Raw genomic sequence first — 22,394 nt, forward strand, 5'->3', positions numbered from 1 at the left:
AACAGAGTGACATCCTCCGTAACGATGGTGTACCAGCAGATACCAGAACAAAGGTGTATTTGTGCTTGGAGATGGTGGGCGCAATCCCATCACCTTCACTTGGACTTGATGGTAAGAACACCTACAAATTCCACACATCCCATGATGTTAAAAATAAATACATAGAAAATGCAAACCAGCATCTGAAACGATGCTGTAAAAGCTAGTATTTTCAGTTTAAAAAGGTAATAGAGAAGCAGAAGTGGATGTTGGGCTGTACGTGCCTTACTAAAAACTATGGTGGGAGCCAGACATGGGGAGGACAGCAGTTTGGCACAGATTTGTACAAAAGCAGAGCTGCTGAACTGCATGCCTTGGGCTCTCCCAGAAGGTTATTCCAAAACTTGTAACCAAATGCTTGGGAATTCAGGATTAATATATGCCCTGTGCCACCCCACCGTAGTATCTTCTGCTCCTCTGCTGTAACTCCTAAGCTTCCCCATAATATCAGCAGCACCTCCCTCAGGTCTTTGATACCCATGATGGCAAAACCACCTTTACATCCTCATGTCCTCCCATCCTCCATCTTTTCTGATCTGCCTAATAGCCAAAAGACAGTTGGCTGTCATCAGAGCCACTGACGATTTTTTTCCCTCAGAGAGGCATAAAAAGTCTTTCTCCCTTCCCTGAGCAATTGATTAGCAAAAATTCATAGCCCTGAAACCATCACATTTGGTTGAAATTGGCCAGTTGTTAAAAAATATCAGTGAAGGAGACAGGGAAAGAAGGCACACGGCACAGACCCTCTAAGGGTCCATGCCCATAACTGGATGGTATGGCTACTCTCCCAGAAGACAGATGATTTGAACCCATCCAGGCCAAGAACACATCCAAGGCACTGAACCAGGTTTTTTCCTTTTCCAGCTGAAATTTTCTAGTTATTAAGAACTTCTATGAAAAAGACAGCCCGTGTTTTTCTGGTCTATCCAACAGAATAAGAGAGGCCTGATTAAGTCAACTCAAGTAATAGTTCTGGTTGCCCACTTCTTGGAGAACTTTCAGATTTCTATAAACTCAAATAGATGTAAGAGACTGGTAGCCTGTACTGCTACAGGGTTTCCAGAGAGAAGTAGTACCCACAGTTAAACCACAGAAGCAATTGAGGTATAGAAAAATGCAATTAATAAAACTGGCCCAGTGCCATATAGTCATCTATGAACTGCTAATTGTCCATTCCTTCACCAGCATCTCATATGAAAGATGCTGTTCTTCTCAGCAGGGTCTTCTTCCTAGGTCATACTGAGACATCAGCCCTGTAACTAATTAGAAGAACATAGACCATCTCCCACATTTCTAACTGGCAGGTCTTATTTGGTGAAGAGGCCATTCAATAATTACAAAAACTAACAACATGTTAGTCTGGATGAGAAGTCTCATAAAGCCCCTGTACAGTAGGTGTGCATGTGGCTGTAACCCCTGAAGCCCTTTGTTCCGTTAAACTCCAGGCTTTGCAGAATCTGAGCCTGGGCACAGGGCTCTTTTCCACCCAGCTGCAGATCAAGCAACAAATTTAGCTCACCAGCTCAAAAGATTCAAAGAAAATGTCTACAAGACATCGCAGTGGGCTGAGCGACACAGAGGCTTAAAGGCCAAAGCTGCTCTGAGACCTGGCATTCATGTTGGACTGGAAGACAGCCTGAATTCAGCCTGAAATGAGGCCACAAATTTCCTGTTTTTGCAGCAGATAAAACTCGGACAGTTTCTAGGGTTTGGGCTATCTTTTCTGTCTGTTATTTGTTATGTGGTATCACTGCCAGGGCAGCACTGGGATGTTGGGATGGAGGAAGAATTCTATGATTCTATTCTATGGTTCTAAGAAGGCAGCATGTAAGGGTTCATCTAGTAAGTTTGCCCACAAATTTATTCAAAGCAGACCATGCTCACAGGTCCTTCCACCACATCCTAAAGAATGACCTTAGCTTGCCACAGATCCAATCTTTGTCATGAATGCTTGGCAGGACAACTAACTTGGCTTCCAGCTTGGCTGGGAAGATGGTCTAGCAGAGCAAATTGCATTTTAAAGAGATTAAAATAACATAAATGCTAACGTACAGCTTCTTGTACGCTACCTTGGCATTAAAATATCCCTGGTTAGCTTCTTTTCCTTCATTGTATTTTAGTGAGGCAGCTAATTCACTTTAAATATCCATCAGGTGGAATTTTAGTATAGCTAGCCGTTTTCATGGAGCAAAATTTTCAAAGGTATGTCCCTTTTTCCAGCTGTGCTCAGCCTTTGCAGTGACAAAGTCTTTCCAACTCTGTCAAGGGAAACTGGGGTGGAGGATGGAGACGAGGCTTGGGTTTAAAGAACTTTTAAAGTTTGATATGTGATTAATCTTATTAAGTTAAATTAAGTTCAGTACTGAGAGTAGCTATGATGAAGGATACATAAGCAAGAGAACTGTGAAAAGAGTGGTTTTATCGCCCATCGTAATTTTTTCTTGAAACAGTTAAAGTGTTTTGTTTCCTGAAGTAAAAAGCGCTAAATCTAGCGCTGAGTTTACTGTTTTGCCAGTAGCACTTCGGTTTATAACAATTCTCAATAATATTCTAACCGCAGTTTCCTTTTATCTGCTGATATAATACAGCAGGGTTTGACACCTTTTTAGACATGAAAAGACTTTATCTTGTCTCAAGTAACAGCTGCCATTCGTCTCTTTCACCACAGATTTCCAAGTATCTTTTCTTGACATAAGAGCACTTTGCCTGTGCAAAGCCTCAAAGTTAAATAATCCCTTCTCAAATTAGGAAATTTCTCTGTTAACTAGCAAAAGATTTACCGAGTTCATAAATTCTATCAATAAAGTAGAAATTGGTAAATGCAATGAAAATGAATTTTTCCTTTTGTTAAGCATGTTCACACATGTTTATAAGTATTACAGTAACATCTTCCAATGAAAAAAAGTAAGAGCATGTGTAGCTTTATGGTGGAATATATAGATGTTGAAGGGTGTTTGGGGTTTTTTTTACATTTTTTGTAGCTCTCCAAGTTATGTATTCCATGTAAACAGCATTTATTTTCCGTTCTGGTTGATTGCCCATGGACCTGAAGTAGTGAGTTACAATCACAAGGAATGCCAAATAAATGTTTCCCTTCGTTAAGCTATGCTAATAAATTTGCTACATCTAAGTAGATGTTTAATACTGTTTATAAGTGGAAATAATTATATTTATACTGCTAAGACAGAACCTATGGTTCTGCTCTATATCTCTGCAGGAATCATTCAAGCCAGAGGGATGCCGACATCAGCAGTGATAGACCAGGTAAAGTACTTGGGCTGGTTCAGTAGTTCTACAGAAAAACTTTCAGAAAAGTACTTGAAGAGCTATGCATCCTTTACTTGCCCCACCTCCACAGCAGGTATAGTTTTATTACTTTAGACAAAGCACCCTGATACAGTCTGTTTGGGCTGACCAAGACAGACGATAAATGAAAATATATTCAGGGTCATCAGGCTGATGCATCATATTCATTTATATTTACAGCCACTTTAACATGATCTTGTAGGAATATTTCCTGCAGAAGAAAGTTATCTGTTACACCCACTCAATTTATTTAAACATCATCTTCACAAGCATGAGAGGTTGAAAAGCAGTCAGCTTTGGCACAGTAAAAACAGTTCCAAAGAAGAAAAATCATGCCTAATCCTTAGATTGAGTAAATTACAGAAAGATGAGAAATCAAAACACTTTAAAAACTGCAATATCCCTTCTGTAACAAATCACAAGTTTAATTCAAGCAACAGTCACCCCCAATGATAAATGTTCTTGTGTTTATTTGCTGCAATAAGCAGCTACAGCCTAAATGAGAGAGGACATGCTATACAGTTGTTTTCACATCTATTGCTGCTTCTAAAGTAGTGGCAGAAATCTTGCACAAAATTGAGATGCGTTGCAAATGAAAAAAACTGAAATTTTTCTGCTTTTCATACCTGAACTGTACTTTTGAAACCAGGTTAATTTGTAGCAGTATCAGCAACAGTCTCTCTTTTTTTTTTTTTCCTTCTGCAGTTCTTAATGTCTTATGATTATATCTCATTTCTGGTTTCCATCATCCACAAAACATGAACTTGTCATAATTCTGGCACAGTATTTTCAGCGAATCATCCATTAAAGCAGTCACCCCAGCCAGATCTGGAAAACAAACAAAAAACCCTCCAAAAACCACTCTTGCCCCCCAATTCTAAACAAAACCCTAAAAAACAGAAACCCACACACTGGGGGTGAAATTTTATGATCCTTCCAACAAAAGACTGCATTCTCATATATTGGGAGGGAACAAAAGTGAGTTCATTCACATGATGTTGGCATTTTTATTAGTGAAAATTCAAACTCTTTATTCCAACTTTCAGTATTCAAAATCAGCAGCAAGGAAAAGAATCATACATAACCAATAACAATGTTTTTCCACAAAAAATGGTCTGATCTCTCCACTACTGACCACTACATAAGGAATCTCTCCCTCTCCATTTACAGTCCCCAGGTGACTGCTACTCTTACTCTCCTTAGCAATTCTATCCTTCTAGCTACCCTCTTACATCAGCTGGTGGTTAAGGGTCTCCAGAAGAAAGAGACCACCTTCAAAACTGAAAATAAGTTTCCAATATTTTGGACTTTTTGCTCATTTCTGCAATACAGTTCTCATTTGGAAAATCAACTATAAATAAACTTTCTCCATCTGTCCACAGAGGAAAATAAGAAACTACCATTTTGGCTAATTACAGACTATATTATCTATAGACTACCTATTTCTTCGTTAAACACATCTGGAATTTAGCTTCCTAACTTTTAAAGCCTTGGCCTTTATGAAGAAAGAATTGACATTTTCATTAAGGCATGGATATTCTAAATTTCTATTGTTAACATTATATCTTGATAAAAGTGGCCTTCCTTCTGGTTGGTCCGTAGAAAAAGTTACGAACACTTAAATGCAGGCAAGGAGGCTTTTTCTAGTAAGCTCTTGAAGACAACTTTTTTTGTGTATGAAGAGAGATTGCTTCTATATTAAAGAGGTAGGAAGAATACTTTCAAAAATGCAATTGTATTCAAGTTCCCCCTTTAAAAACAAACATTTACATGATATTATTCAAAGAATCTGCAATATCATCATTAGATTTTGATTTTCTGTAACTTAACTTTTGTTCTATTCTAAGTGGAAGTGAGTATTAGATGGGATTTCCTATCTTTTTTAAGAAAAAAATGCCCCAAACTATAGATGTTTGATTAAAACAGCCATGAAATTTCCTTAAATATTAGATATGACAGCTACAAAACCGGAATACCCTTACATGACTTATTCCATTCTTTGGAAGATGCACACACTCAAAGAACAGTTTATTATAGGGCATGGCAGATATAAATTTAGCTACCCTGCAAGGTACATCTGCTGTGTGTCTCTATCTGGTCCTTCAGAGATAATCAACACAACCAGCATCCCAGAATTTGAAAACCCATTTTAAAACTAGCAAAATTAAGTTAGTGGAGCAGAATGGAAAATTTCAGTTGGAAAGAGCTGTATCACTTTGTCTTATTAAAATAGTGCCTGCACTGCTTCTTAGTAAGTCTGTTTTTATAAGCAGAAGGACTAATAGCTGTACACAAAATCCCCACAATTTACTGGGAAAAAACCCTTCTTATTTCATACACAAATCTCCCTGTTCCCTTGTATACTATATCCTGATGCTTACGTATCAAGTTCAGAGTGTAATCAAGTCCAGGATAACTGGCACTTGCAATCAGCTCTTTGGTATTTTTGCTAACATTTTAGTTTCAAACTTTAGCTCCAGTATGCAGTATTTCACGGCATTTCTTATTCATCAAAACTGTGTCCACTTAAAATTGATAGAGCATACTGCAGAAACTTTGAGAAAGAACTCTGTAAGAGCTGAAGGTTCAGAGTTAATTGTTATCATAATCTATTTTATGGAGAACCTAATTGATTTTGTTTCTTCCTTTTAGTCTTTCAGACAGGGGAAGGGGACTGTCTGCCCATGCGTAAGTCAGAACAGCACTTTTGGCTTGCTGTGTGGGACCAGAACCTGACCTCTCAAATGGTTGCTCTGGACTTTGGGAACAATTAACTTGCCCTAAAGAGGATGGTTTTGGAGATACTTTCAAAGAGAAACTATTACCAGCTTTTTTTAAATTGGTCATTTTCTTCTTCCGTTTAATTATAAGGGCTGAGTCACTGTTTGTTCTTTTGCTAGTAATGTTACTCCTTTTCTTTGTAAAACATTTTTTAAACTGACCAGGGTTCAGTTGCCTTTTCTGCTGCTCATAAATCAGATTTTTAGTCATGTTCCCATCATCACTGTCTTCACTAGAAGAACATCTGTTCTGACACACACTCTTTTTAAAAGAAGTTTTCCAAGTATTTTGAATACAAGCTTTTTTAACGTGACAGCCAGTTACAACATCTGCTGGCTTTTCAGACACTGGAAGCATTTCACACCCAGGATGCAGCATCTCTGCTGTTTGCCCACTAAGGGCTAGAGATGTTGAACTGCTTATATTATGGTCTTTTTGCATCATTTCAGCCAGGCTGCCAGCTTTTTTGTACCGATCTTGATAAATGTGTACGCTGGATTCCTTTGCATAGTTTTCTGATAGCACATTTTTACTTTGCTGCACTAGTTTATTTAACTGACACAAGGAAGAGACATATTCTTTATCAGGATTCAATGTTTCTTTTGTTTGTTTAAAACATTTCAAAGACTCCAGTTGCATTACGTCTTCAGACAACAAAGGCTTTGATGGAATGGAAGTCTTCTTAAGTATTCGCTCACTTAAAGACCACTTCTGAAGTTGTTCCATAGCATCATCTGAAACCAAATCATCCGCACTATCACAGTGATGTTGATCAGACTTCATAGCATCAGAATATTCTGAGCTATTTCTTACTGTTTCATGACCCAGTGGATGCGAGTGTTCTATGCATGTAGCTAAGTCAGCTGCTGGATCGTGGGTATCAACCCCATGGGCTGGTGAAGTGCTGAAGAAGGTTCCTTCCCAATCAATACTGCTCAGTTGTAGACCAGCTGTTACAGAGGAAGAGGATGATATCCCTGAATTTTTAGTAAATTGTGCTGGCAATACAGATGAGTCAGCCAACGTACCCTGTAAGAGCGAGTAAGGAAATGCAATTAGAGGAAGAGCAGCTGCTGATGCTGGCATTTGAACAGTTGTTTTGCAGGAAACTGCAGCTAACACTAGGTCTTTTGATTCAGTACTTCTCTGGTGTATCTCATCTTCTGGGGGAGTTTTTATATCTGACATGGAGTCTTGCACAGGAAGAATTCCACATCTAGATTTTAAATTCATTTGAGATAGAAGATCGCTAACTTCATCATAAACATTTGATAATTCCTTTTCTTTTGGTCTGTCTTTCCTGTCTGAAAAAAATAAAAAGGGCATATCAAAATGGCATATTAACCACAGTTCAGTTTTCCTAGCGCTAAAGTGTAAAATGGTAAGATAAAAGCACAGTCCCTGCAAGATATCATGCCCTGATCTTGATGAAACATGACATTGCTCAACAATGGGAGAAATGTTTGTTGCATTTGCTTGTTGTATTCTGGCAAGACCTGTAAGTTCATAAGAAATAAGGTTTTGGACTTACTTTTCTGTTTCTTCTTCAGAACTTCTGACTTCTCCACTCTATAAAGGGCAACAACATCAGGATAAGCAGCCTGAAACAAAGACTCCTCTTCTACTGTGACTACAAACAACTCTACAGGCTCATCTTCTGCATCAACATAATGTTCTAAAAAATTAATGAATGTACATTAGACATGTATACACACACATATTCAAGTAGGGAATAAGAAAAACAAAGAACAAAAGGTTTATTTGAGTACAAAGAAGGTATGTAAAAAGGTCAGTAGTATGATGTTTGCGATTTAGCTACAAGTAAAATCTTTTTCTTTCTGCCAGTCTCCTGGCACAAATGGGTACACTAAAGGTAGAAGTCTGTCAGCACAGAAAAAATTGTAGCTAGCAAACAGTCACAGCTTCAGGCACATAGCGAAATAAGGTATGAAATACAGAGTCCAGGTCTTATTAACACATACCAGAAAAAGTACCTGAAGACTGAGTCCCTTGCTTTCTAGGTAGATTTTTTTTTTTTTTAAGCATTGCTTTTACTTTCAGGGTACATGAAATTTGATGCACATTTTCTATTGTTTTCATAGAAGAGTTTCCAATTTCACCCACATTTCATTTCCTCATAATGTTGTCAAACTCTTTTCCTCTTTAAAGCATACTTTTTTCTTTTTCTATGAACTGTTTTGTTCCATAATGTACAAAGAAACCAGACCAACCTGGTTTTTGCCACTCAATTTCCAAACAAGGAATTCCATTTTTAACACGTGTCTTGACTATCCTGTAAGAACAAAAAGCAGCCCATTAAATGATTTTGTTTAAACAGGAAATGAAAAATCTAAGTTATCTAAAAATATTTCAATACTCTAATTTGTAATGGTTCAGAGGAAAGAAAAAATTCTTGTAATAGTGAAATTAATACACCTTTTAAGAAATACGCTACTTCTCTGTATAAGTTATACAGTAAAATTTTGGGTCTAGATTTGAGTACTGAAACATTTTTCTTTTTTTTAATGATACAGCTCAGAGGAGCGTAACAAGAAATCAGAAAGCTATTCTGTAACAGACAACCATAATGCAGACTCCTACAAACATCAGTCTGATATCTTCAACTATGCCATAGAGACGGCTGTTGCCATAGACAGTAATTTTCTGAATGACCAGACAGGGTCATTTATCTCTTTTGCATGAGAGCATGAAGGAAGATAAAACATGAACTGAGCAGGGACAGTCAGTCTTTATGAAATTTTTCTAAAAACATTATCTACACCCCAGTTTAATAGGTTCCTATGTGTGAAGAGGCTCCTGCTGGATCATTACTGCTTTTTTAAACACTTGTTAACAAAAGACAGCTTCTAGAGCCGGCATGATCTGTCTTTTAAACTCTTGAAACACTAGGAAGTGTTATAAACAGAGGATGTCAATTAATTCGTTCATCAAGGTAAGTGCTGGTAATTTATCTAGCCAATCTAGACAAATCTGTGAAAAGCAGCAGCCCCCAACCAGTCCCTCCACTCTTCTGAAAGATAACACTGAATAGAACAGCTTCTCTGAGTAATAATTTAACAGGCTATGACACATCAACCCAGAAGAGATACTATCACATTGCTACTGACCGTCCTGTCCCACAAAATTAAAGTCTGTAAAATCTTGAACAGCATCAAGGAACACGGAAAAACTACTAACCTTCCTGCGATACAAGAATTTGCAGGGGGTGGAAATTTGGGTTTCATTTGGGAAATGAAACCTTCAGATACTAAAGTTAAAATAAGTCACAATTCCCTTCACACAGTGAAGTTAAATTCAGGTTTGCCAACAGACACTGTAGATTCTAAAAGTTCACGTAAGTTTAAGAAAAGATTAGCTCATTTAAAAGAAAATATATATTGAGGGCTGATAGAATAAGAGGTACTAATTCTGACTCCGAAAACCCCTGAGTAACAGAAACCTGGATGGTGGAAAAATATTCGGGGGGAAAGTAGTTACATGCTTATCTTGGGGTTTTTTCCTGCATATCCATTTTCAGTAACATGACACTTGGCCATTTTTATATTCCTAAATGCAGCAGTCCTGAATGAAAATGTTGTTTTGAGAAGAAGGGGTAGCAGAATAGAACCGTAAGGCAATTATTTCATCAGACACATAGTACAATGACAGTTGGTAGGTCTGATAAGAAATCAGAGACCATGACTGAATATGCAGATGCCAATTTTTAAGCCTAGGCTCTTATTTTGAATCACAAAAGTCAATTAAACTTCTGCTAAGAACCTGAGCAGAAGATCAAACCTGTAATGCTAAATCTCATGTGCAGATCCAAGGAAACAGAATAGAATGTAAGCATAGGAAAAAGCAGGCATTGTCAGTTAGAATGAAAGGAAACTGCTGTATGTATTACTTTGTGCAGTAGTAGTATAAGAATTGGTGTACTGATCTAAATTTTTACCTCTATCCAAAATGAGCACAAAGCTTGAAACAGAGATGGAAGAAAACCATTATATTTCCATAAAAAAGGGAAAAACCCGTGATTTTCCTCCAGCAGCAGAAGTAAACATACTAAGTTCAAGAAATCAAGCTACATTACCGTATTGCCTGCAGTTGTTTTGAATCAATGTATCCAGATTTTCTCTGGACCATATCATAACGTGTTAATAGTGCTAACAGTTTCTTACAAGCGTAATGTTTGGTCCATTCCATCTTCTCAGAAGCAAATATCTGTTAGTGTAAAAAAAACACCCCAAACTTTAAAACTTTCTTATTCTGCGAGATATCATGCTTAGACAGCTATGTAGTAGCAGCATAGGACTAAACACTTAAAATATCTAGAACGCTTTTATACATTAGTGTAATGCGTAATGATATCTCACTGCCAAGGGAGGGAACAGTCAGCCGTAACAGGGCAGATTCATCAGCTGTCAATAATAAGCCAAGGGAACAGTTGTGTAGTGGCAGCAGCAGCAATAAGACAGTTGCTAAACACCTGATCAGATTCAGATCAGCTATGCAAGGAGCTGTGAAAATTATGGATTTTGCATGTGAGAGAAGGATGAACACGGATTTTCATTAAAGCTACATTGTTCAACAGCAGTCTATTATGCCTATACATAATTCTCACACTGTCATCAATCCCTGAAAAGGAAACATTGTAAACGATCTACTTTCACCAATAAAACCAAATAAAGTCACTCCTAGAAAACAATGCTAACATGCATATATTAACATCACCCTCTCCTGAGACCCCCCCCCAAAAAAAAAAAAAAAAAAGAAGCCTCACAAGATATTTATCCTTCCTTCTATGGACAGAGGAATAAACTAGACCACTTCTGAGCTTTGTGCACTTCGAATTAAAGGGCCTCTAAACTTGAAAGCTGCTAGTATTGTGCTAAATACAAGCCTGTTTTGGGGAAAACAGGCAACATTCAGAATAAAAGCTGCTTCTGCTTGTTATATACAGAAAGAAGCTGGTTATCGCAATGACACCAAAAAAATCACTGAAAAGAAAGTTTAACATTAAAAAAAAGAAGTCCACAATCATGACTTTCTGTAATACCCAAAGTTACCATATATGCACTGTGTCAGTAGGACGATGAAACAAGTACAAGTAAAAACAAGAGCTGCATCTGTCAATACCTTTATGAAAGGTGGATGAAAACAAAAAAAGACAACAACCCTGAAGTGTATATTATCTCATATAACCATATAGTACTTTATACGCTATATAGATAATGCAGCACTCAGCAACCCAACCTAGTCATATTGGACAGTGAAAAACAAAACAATGGCAAGTGACCTTTTTTCTGAGTTCTCTTTCTTCCACTTTTCTACATACCTACCTACATCAACTGAGTTTTTTTCAAAGTCTTCAATTTTAGACTTTCAAAAAATGAGATATATTAAGAAGCTGTAGCAAGATTCTTTAATTCTTATTTCTAGTAAAATTACCAATGATAATCGAAATTATCACAGATGCCTTCCTTACTAATAAACAAAAAACTACAGAGCTGAATAACCAGTATTTTGTTATATACCTGAAAGGACAATAAATTTGGCCTTTGGCATTCCTTTATCTTGATCAATTTATTCTTGTTTACAAGAAATTCTTGGATAACCTTGAGATAAAACAAAAAAGAGTTTAAGAGAGGGCAAAAACCTGAGATTTCAATTAATTGATTAAAAAATATAATCTTTAAATAGGCTTGCTTGTTACCTCAGAGAATGGAAAGCCCTCGCAACTGTTAGCTTTTCTGCAGGTAAAACAAATGTGTTAGGAACCGAATACAAATGGGAAAAATGCAGAATTTAATTGTTCACCCTGCACATGAATGCAGGGAAAAGCAGTTCAATTTTCAAGACATTCCTACTTTCTGATATTGTCCTCCACTGCACTTGCTTGTTTCACTCGCTCTAATTGATGCCATTCACAAGGGCAGCAGTATTTGGAGTCATTGGGTTTGCAGTATTTAGTGCTTTCACAGATTTTACATCCACTGTGCTCATGTTCCTTGTAAGATCCTATAGAAGCAGATGCACAAAGCATGAGGAGAAAAGAGGTTTCCAAAATCTCCAAATATACAAAGCTGATAGTGCAAATACAAAATTCAGAACACATATGAATCTGACATGAATAGTAGCTGTAAGCAGATGTGAGTGCATGAGCTGTATTTATATATCTACAGTGAAAACCAACAAGCAAGCTTTCATTTTTTTTGGAAGACTTCCCCTAGCAGTTTCAGACCTTCTGCTGAAAACTTTATTACCTAAAAATTACAGAAGTAGCCTGTGACATCATGATAAATGTACATAAGTAACGTATTTGAAACAAGCTTTTCCTTCTCCAAGTAATGGGTTTGAATGAGTTCGCTGATCAAAGATGCTACCAAAATGAGGTTCCTTAAATTAACTTCTTTTTAAGAAAACACAGAAGCAAAACCCAGCAATGCTAATGGATTCAGTCCTCTTTATGAAAGACCAATTCAGGCAACTAAAGAAATAGTTGCTTGTCAGTATGGCATACTTTCTTTACTTATAATGTTAAAAAGGCAAATATCTGGGATCATACAACAGCATTGTGATAATATTCCATCTGCTAGTTTCACATTTGAAGAACGGTAGTCCCCAGCCTCAAAAATATTTATATAAAGATACATATACACAATACTAAAAATGTAAAGATAGCCCAGAAGCTGAATGACAAGAAAAGGAGTTTTTAATGCTAGTCATAAAAAACCCCAAAACCCAACCAAACAAAAAAACCACCACCCACCACCCCACGCACCCAGAACAAAAAGTAAACAATTAGGCTAAAAATAAAATTCAACGCTTTTCACACTGACCTGGATGATGGCACTCAGAACAGTGAGCTACCCTTTTAGCAACCAAAGGTGGATTATTATCATACTGAAATTGTTCTTTCCATTGCTCAAACCTAAAAGGACAATATTAAAAGGATTACGAAATATTTTTAACTTTCATATTTAAAATAAAACACTGAAAAATACTCCCTTTATACAAGATACAGTTTTCTAATTTATGAAAGAGATTTTTTTTAAAGTACATTATATGACTGTTGGATTTCTAGTATAGACACACCCATTATGATAACAAACATAGAATGCATTTGGTATGTCCTGATCCACAACCCAATCAAAAATCAGTAAAAGTTTCTCATCAGTCCCTACGATTTCCTTTCCAATATATCAACATAGATGTGCTAGCTCAAGAGGTAGGGCAAGAAGCTTGCCTAGCAAAACACATAGTTCATTTAGCAAATATAAAGTAAGGAATGTGGTAGTCTCTTCTGCCCCTCCCCCCAAATTAAAGTATTACAAAATATTGTATTGGAGCTGAAGTACATACCAGCAAGTCTTTGAATAAAGTCAAAGTATTTCAGCATACAACATACATTTTCACTTTACCTTTGCAATAAGTTTTGACCTCGCAAAGTCTCAATTAACTTTAAAGCTTGTTCTTTCCCAACTCCTGGAATGCCCTATAGAGACAGAAATATGAAACATTATTTAATGACAAACAGAAAGTATTCAGATTTTCATAAAAACTGCCTTCATAATATTATGTAGAGAAATGACAAAAATTATCCCAGATGTTGAGAATAAATTGAGAAAAGTAATTTTTGATCAAGTTCTAAAGTCAGAGAAGGTGACATTACAGCTGTACTATACAAGTTGCATCAAATGTTCTTAGGCTCAGTAGCAGCTCAAATAAAACAAGGTAGAGAAAGAAGGCAGCAGAAAACAATAGGAAAAGAAGTTTTGTTTGGTTTTTCCTTCTTGCTATCTGCAACAGTACAACAATACAAAATACTGGTAACATTCTTGCCAGCTAACTGCCAGAGAGCTGAAACTTTTCAGAATTGTCTTGGAAAGACAAGACAAAGACAAATCTTTTGGATTTTAGAGTCAAAAGGCTGGAACTTAAAAGATAGAATAAACCCAGCAAAAAGCTTTCACTCACAGGAGAGAGATGATTTATGGCAACAGAAACAACTTTCAATATTTGAAAACCTCAAGCACTTATGTAAAATCAATTCTGAGAGGTGATAAAGAAAGTGCAAGTGCATTTTCTGAAATATAATTAAAAACCCCAATAAAACCACAAACCCAAAGAACTCCTTCCCTCCCTTTCAATAATTGCTTGCTTGATTTTGATATTTACTCCATTATTACATCCGCAGTATGCATGTCCTTTATAGGAAAAGGGACTACCGCTATGGATAATAGATAGGAACAGCAAATATTTTCTGGAACCTAGCTCATGGACTGAAGTCCAGAACTTTGTAGTAATCCCTAGACATACTGAAGAGTGGAAGTCAGTTGATTCAAAACAACCATAATGATTTAAAACGTACATACTTCTTTTCTAGTTCCTCTTTCAATCCTTACTCTATTTTGCCAAGAATCAGTACAGTTGAATATAAAGATTGTATTGAGTGTGCTTTCTACAGCATTATTATAAATAAATCTATAGCTTATTTTTATTCAGCTGTAATGGCTGAACTGAATATATGCAACCATATCAAATAAATGTGCATTCAAAACCAATCAGAAGTTCTCACTGGACTGCAGCCAGACACTCAGGCAGAGAGTCAGATATTCAGCTTCTGCAAGGAAAGCATCGTTTTGATATATATTCAACAAAGTAAGTGCAATTATAGAGTGGTATTCTCACTCATCTGTTCTGCCAATCGCCATTCCCAATGCACTCCTGTAATTCAGCTTTCCTCAGAAGTTTCTATCTTTATCCACTTTGCTGGGCTGCAGTAACTCAAAGACCTATCTGGCATTACATAATTGTGTCACTTTAGGACTATGCAAGAACCTGGCATTCCGGGAGCTGCTAGTTCCATTACAATAACCACTGATTAGCCGCTATTTTTTTTACTCCCTCTCTCTTTATACATGTATTTTGTAATTATTAATAAATAACAATAATAAACTATTTAAAGATTCCTATAACAGAAGCAAGTCTTTCAGAGGAAAAAAAAAAAAGTTATTTGCTCTTTCAGCAGTATCAGTTGTTTAAAAGGACAGTTTTATCAAATTGGAAGACAATAATTTAAGAATAACTAGATATCCACTGCAAGCCTGAGTGGGAGTAACCGTTGCCTGAAGTCCCTGTATGATGAACTGTATGGAAATCAAGTTTCATCCCACTTCCTTTCCATTTCAAATAGCCATTACAACACCTTCTGTTCCAAATCTCCAAAAAAATTCAAGAGCTTACAGAAAAAAAAAAAAAGTGAAGTAGTAATGAGTGAGATCCCTCACTTCATTCATTAGGCAAACTTTCAGACAGGTGACTCCTACTTCTTCATAAAACATATACTTACAACTCATAGAACTAAAAGGGGATATATCCAAATGGCATCCAAAACCAGCATTACTAATAACTACAGTTCAAAACTACCACCACTAACTATTCCGAACAGCATAGACAAAGCTGTTTTTTCTCGTTTTCCACAGCTACTCTGCTGCCAGGGATGTAATTTAACGCGAATGGGTTCAAAGTATCCTAGCAAACAACTCAGTTCTCACATTTGCTCAAAATAATCAACACCTAACTTTTGTCTTCACCTTCATTATATAGAAATCTGGAATAATACATAGCAGTTTTGAAAGATTCATGTTCATGAACCATTTTGATTATCTTTAAGCCTTCACAAACAAAACTTACAGTAACTTACTAAGCATCATTTTCAACTAGATCTCAGTAATCATGCATTGCATACAGCTTTGTCAGCACGCACAAGTCTCCCTCGATACACTGTCTTGAAAAACAATAAATTATAAGTACCTAATAAAAAATAATTATACTGCTTACCTTTGGAAGATAATCACAACCCAGAAGAACAGCTAGCCCAATCAAAGACTCTCTGTCACAACCAAGCTTCTCCTTAATAGAGGACATTGTGTAACAGTCAAGAAGTGGATCCTGAAAAAGAAATTTATTGCACATTTTATTTGACTAACATCAGGGAAGGAACTGCCCTGGGTCACGTTCAGTTGTGATTGCTTACCCACCCCTATTCACCCACATGTGTAAGAAATGGATCTATCCCATAAGACATGTCTGATAGCAAAAAAACCAAACCAGCAATTAAAATTTATAATGTAATGCATGGACACCACATGAATAACTACAGTTTTGGAATTTCAAGTTGTAAATATGGGCATCAACTGTTGAAAGAAACTAAATAAGCCAAGGCGTGTTTTTATTGTTTACTACCTGTAGAAAAAGCGTGGCAAAACTAACATTATCTAGTACTAGTGGCTGTGTAAGTCATCTCAGAACTGCAGGTTTTAAAATCCATATAAACATTTTAACGCTACTTGCGTAAAAAAAAGAAAAAAAAATAATTAAAATGTTACCTAGCACATTAGACATGAGCTGAAGGAACACCTGAAGCTTTGAAGGTGTCCTGGTTTCGGCTGGGATAGAGTTAATTTTCTTCTTAGTACCTGGTATAGTGCTATGTTTTGGATTTAGTATGAGAATGATGTTGATAACACACTGATGTGCTCTTCCAATTCTCTCCCCCATCTCACTGGGGGCAGGGAGGGTGAGCAAACGGCTGGGTGGTGTTTAGTTGCCGACTGGGGTTAAACCCGACAGAAGGGTAGAGGGACTCTAATACACCAACATGAAATCAAGATTAACATCAACCAAAACACAGAATACTGTCCTCGCCCCCCGGCCCCCAAAAAAACTCCACACACAAGCCAACAACCCAAAATAATCCAGTTTTCTGGAACAGATATCCCTGACAGACACACACTCACATGAATTTTTTTTTTTTTATGTTGACTTAGATATGTAACAAAGTATACCTGAAAGATTGAGGCCACCTTCATTTTTGGTGATAAATGACAAGGAAAGTTGAATGAAAGAAAAGAACCAGGTCAAGACAAAACCCAAACACAGTGCCATCAAAGCAAATCATCTTCTGTCAACTATAATTATTTAAAAAAAAAAAAGTTAATTGTTCATAGTACTTTTTTTCTGTTCTATTGATTTTCTCCTGTTACTGAAGTATTTTCTCAACAAGTCTTTCAGATGAACATTATTTAAAATTCCAACCCCAATATCATTTTTCCTCCACTTTCTTGTCAGATTCACCAGACAGAACACACGCCTTCCTTTCTCTGATTTATAGAGAGAGTATAAATTACAGAAATTTGGGGTTATCTTTTGCCAGTTCTGGAAAACTGCATTCCTAACCAGTGAACACTTCAGCTCAAGGTCATAAATTGATTTGTTTTTTGAATGATCACAACAATTGATTATGATATAGATGTACAATCTCTACCTTATTCATGTTCAATTGGAGACTAACAGCATTAATTGTAAGTATATTCACAATAAAACAAACCTATAAGATGCAAGTGTGTGAACACTTATTAGACCCAGGATGCTGACCACTCCCATATGCCCTAATGGTAAATTTATAGGAAGCAATTATTTCACTCAGTTGGAGGAGGAAAGGGGGAAAAAAAACATTTGCTACTTAGCTTTGTATTACACATCACAGGACACTACAAGCAGAGGCAACAATACCATCAGTGTTCTTCAATTCAGTTGTTTGGCTCCCACATCCAATACACAGATTGCCAGTGAATCAAACAAAACATTCCTGTCTTAAAAGTACCATTTTAAACAAATCCAACTACTAGAGGGTAAGTGCGATAATATCTAAGTAATTGTTTCAAGTTCCTTCTTTAAATTTACATTTTTGGGAAGAGTCTAAAGGAAGGGTGAGAATGGGATGACATACACTACCTTAGCATTCATGGCAAAGTTCTTATAAACTGTCTGAGCCCCATATAAGAAGACATCTCCATCATTGGTAATGCAGCCATCAACATGTCCTTTTGCATTTAGGTAGGCACACATTGCCTCTGCTTCCCCAGCTGCTTGAACCCAAGGGACACCTAAACACTCCAGCAGTTGGAGACACTAAAAGAAAGAATCCAAAAGGAAAGAGACTGAATGTTGAATTAGATCCACTTATTAGCATGCGTTTTCTTAGACACAACAACAATGCTACTGTTGCACTGCCTATAAAACACTACATCAATACAAGCACTACTTTAGGAGAAATACAGTTTACCGTAACAGTTAAAAGAAATAACCAACTAAAAGCAAAGTATTAGTTACAGGACTTGAACACAGCATGATTAATGGTTACTCCTTCACAAAAATCTTTACACTTTAAATTGATATTTAGGATGTTTTCAAAAGAAGAGTAACAAAGGAATATTTATCTTTGTAAAGCAACACTGTTTACTCAAGTAGTAACACTGGGCTAGCACAGCCATCTCTCAGATGCCAGACTCCCTGAGAATATCAAACACGAAAGTACAGTACTGTTGGCCTAGTAAGACTGGACCACAGTCTAAGACATACTGATATATGCTCATATACACTTCTTACAAATTTCAGAAAAATAATTTATTTTAGAATTTAAGAATAAAACATGAATTGATACATTCAATCGACTGAAGCCATGAGCATCTATAAATTCTATTTCATAAAATTCTGAATAGACAAAAATGGTTAAATATCTGCAACAATGAATTAAGAAGAAAATTACTGAATAGAAGGTCTTTGCAACCAGAGTTGTCTCAACCATCTATACCAAGACGACTATACAATCTTCCTTTTAGCCTAATTCAGTAGGTTTCCAACAAGCGTATCCTCTTAGCTACTCAGCTAGTTTACCAAATCATAGCTCTACGTTACAAAACAGTTCTGTGACCCTTTCAAAAACACACTAGCTTAGCTTACATAGGTACACAATACATTCCTGTTTTCACGTATACCCCAATCTAGGGGAAAAAACCCAAAAGTACCAATACTAACACTATAAAAGAATAAGGAAGCCGAATTCCTATAATAAACACTCAATTATGACTGTGGCTCACTACAGCATAACATGCACAGGGACACATCAAACAAGAAAACTATTCTAACTGACATCGTCCCTCTTCTACAACAACAGTTAACAGACGCTGTAAGGCCCAATTTCAAAAGCATGAGTTCCCTCAAAACTCAAAATACTCTTGAAATTTGTTGTGTAGAAAACTATTAAGTCTTTCAAGTTCTTGTATTTAATTTGGTTAAGATTTCTTCCTATCACATTAAAAATACTGAAACACAGCCCTGAATTACTCACCTCTTTTAAAATGGCTTTAAATAAAGATCTCCCTGTTCTTGCAGCTCCAACTTTCTTTGAAGGTCCATAGCGCATCTCATTCCTCTTACTCATGGTGTCTGCTTTCAACTTGGGGGCCTCTCCTTCCATGACAAACACTAGTTTAATTCCCATTGATGTTAAGAAAGAGAACCGAAAAAATAGGTTTCTGCAATAAAGCAAGGCATTCCATAAGCTGCAGAATTAGCGAAGCCCAATCTCTTCAGATGTTTTCCTTATATCCCGCAGCCTACCCCAGGAACAATCTCGGCTTTCTCTCCACCTTTTATGATCCCCTCACCCCCAAGCTAACAAACCTTTTATCTATAAACCTGTCTTCGGTTGAAGTTGTTTTACTATGAACTTGTAACAGCTTTACAAAATTTCCAAGAAAATACCACGTAAGGACAAGAAAGATCTTTTTTAGGCGTAAAGATGTAAGCAAATTTAAAAGGCTTAATAAAAAACATTCAATATCCAAAGTCTGCTTCCAAACATGTATCCATATTGATTCTTTTATATCAAATTTTAATCCCAAATCTATCAATAACGGTACATCAGATTCTGAGTGACTGAATGCTGTGGTATTAGACAGACTCATTGATACCATTACCATCCCAATTTGTTTCATATGCAAACCAGCATCATTGACGGGTGGAATTTTACAAGCGAACAATAATAACTATTTGGTCTATAACAGTAAAATTGAGAGCAGTAATATCAGACAGCATATGCTTTTTCCAGTAATTCCAGGATCAAGCTTTCAAAAAGAGTAGACCAAACATTTATATCTCTTTGATTGACACAGAAAGACCATTACCGTAGATTTAATTTTGTACATTTGCTGTTGGTAAAAAAGGAGAAGCTATTTTCACAAATGATATAAGAATCAATCACTTACAAGTTTCTCTAAAATACTTAGCAAAACAATTTAATTTCCAACTGCCTGAAAACATTTCTTTTTTTGGTAGAAATCTGTTCATCCCTTTGTCTTGCTTTGGAAAGACTGCATAAGAGATCTGGACTGATGCTTCCATTCCATTACACACAGGACATCCTATCAGAAGGAAGTAATGACTTTGGTCATGCTTCAAATTTTAGTTAATTATCCATTTCGGGTCATAAGCATAACATTTTAAGAAATTATTCTCAAAAGATGCTGATATTTCATATTCAGTATTCTTGAGCTAACCAATTACAGGTCATTTATGAAAATTTGCATATATTTTCATTTTTGCCAGCACCATTTACAGAAAACAGTGCTTTGAAGTTACAGCTGCTTATACTTGCTTATCCCTTAAGTATGTGATTCATTTAAATTAAAAATATACATATTCTTCAAGGTTGTTTATAAGCCTGAAGAACGATTTAAACATATTTAATTCAACATGGGGTCTAACTAGAATTTTAATTTATAAGTCAGATCAGGCTAGAGCATGCATGACTCTCAGTATGCTCTGAATTGACTAGCATGCAAACTGCTGTGAAAAATAGTTGAAACTCCCATACTACCTTCCATCATACAGCCTCAGAAATATATAGGAATTAGCACGTTGATTTGTGTTCCTTGATAATTTGTGTATCACAGTGCTATGCCACAGTAAGATAAACATGGTTCTGCTTACATCCATCTCATCCTTATCTACAATTGAGGCCTCGAGACAAAGTAGGCTGGGCCCCAGAACTTCTATTTGCACCTGAGCATCAAGTTGAATTCACCCAGTATGACTGAGCCTTCACTTCAAACCCTTTACGCATGTAGCACAAGCGACAATAACAGAATCAAAACAACACAGTCATATGAATTTCAGAGGTAGTCTTAAATTTGGAGTAAGTACCATACCTAAATTATATAGCTCCAAGACTTTTGGCTACAATAATTTATATGGATACCATACCTCAGATGTGGCTTGGTAACTACTCCAATCATCTTTTTAACGGTCTGTGCTTCACAAACCCACAGACTTAAATCAACAGCAAGCGTTCTTCCTTTGAGACTGCTCAAGTTGACAGGTTGTCTCACAGGCTCAAGGATTTGCCACAGATTAGTCACTCCCATTGTTCTAGCTTCTCTGTTGTCAGCATGAAGGTTTTAGCTGTGAAGACCAAGCGAAACAAAATACATTCAGAATATAACATGAAGTATGACATATCATGAATGTGAGGTTCAGAAAATAAATATTTAGTCATTATCAGTTTTACTTTTATGAGCCAAGAACACCTGCAATCAAGCCTTCTAAGTGTGTAGTGACTCCAGTTCACAGATGGTTTATTACTAAATACCTTCTTTGGACTGCACATTTTCATTGCTAATAGCCTAAACATAAATAAAACCAAACTCAGCTGGGGAGAAAAAAAGGGGGGAAAAAAAAAATCATCCATTTCCAAGTCTCATGTGTCCCTTACATATGCACAATCCAAGCTTTTCTCAAAACCAAAGAAAAACCACACCTCTCGAGGGAATTACTTCCTGATCTGAAGTGGCAGGATTCACATTAAAATGTTTCTGTTCAAATAGAAGTAGCTTAAAGCTACTTGAGGAATATTTACAACGATGACTGAACTTAAACTCTCCTTAGTAAACCAAGATTATATAAGAAGGGTCAACAGCCAGAGATTCTGGCTTGGGAAATTCAAGTCGGACTTCAGGAAAAAAAAATGAGAGGGTACTGCAGCACTGGTTGCCCAGAGGTTGCAGAAGCTCCATTCTTGCAGATTTTCAACATCCAGCCAGCATACTGTCCTACTGGTTTACTCCAACACCGGTGGAAGTCCCCCTCTGAGGAGGGAATCAGCATTACTGACCTCCAGAGGTCCCTTCCAACAAACATTTTAACATTTATAACACTGTGATTCCAGAAACACATCAGTGTGTATGTTTTTATTATTTTAATTTTGGTATTGTGTGACTGGTGCTACCTATAATGAATGCCAGCTGAAAACATACACCCGTTAGGTGGTATATTTCTTTGCCTCTTATTTAACTTATATAACTCTATTCTCCATGCTACCCCATTACCGGATTTAATTTTCTTCCTTTCCTTCTTTCCTT

The 22,394-nt window shown here is 36.6% G+C and overlaps 1 protein-coding gene across 1 annotated transcript; it reads right to left on the minus strand.

The window, feature by feature from the left end:
- Positions 1–5,970: 5,970 nt before the first annotated feature.
- On the minus strand, positions 5,971–21,401 carry GEN1 (GEN1 Holliday junction 5' flap endonuclease). Its single transcript, XM_009581667.1, has 13 exons — positions 21,241–21,401; positions 19,325–19,511; positions 17,929–18,105; positions 15,973–16,083; positions 13,551–13,624; positions 12,969–13,060; positions 11,997–12,147; positions 11,843–11,879; positions 11,664–11,744; positions 10,220–10,350; positions 8,358–8,419; positions 7,658–7,801; positions 5,971–7,430 (listed from the first exon to the last, which is right to left on the minus strand). Exons 1-13 carry the CDS (start codon positions 21,399–21,401, stop codon positions 5,971–5,973), a joined length of 2,868 nt encoding a protein of 955 aa, XP_009579962.1.
- Positions 21,402–22,394: the final 993 nt, after the last annotated feature.

The sequence above is a fragment of the Fulmarus glacialis genome, unplaced genomic scaffold, assembly GCF_000690835.1.
Source record: "Fulmarus glacialis isolate BGI_N327 unplaced genomic scaffold, ASM69083v1 scaffold29857, whole genome shotgun sequence".
NCBI classification, from domain to species: Eukaryota; Metazoa; Chordata; class Aves; order Procellariiformes; family Procellariidae; genus Fulmarus; species Fulmarus glacialis.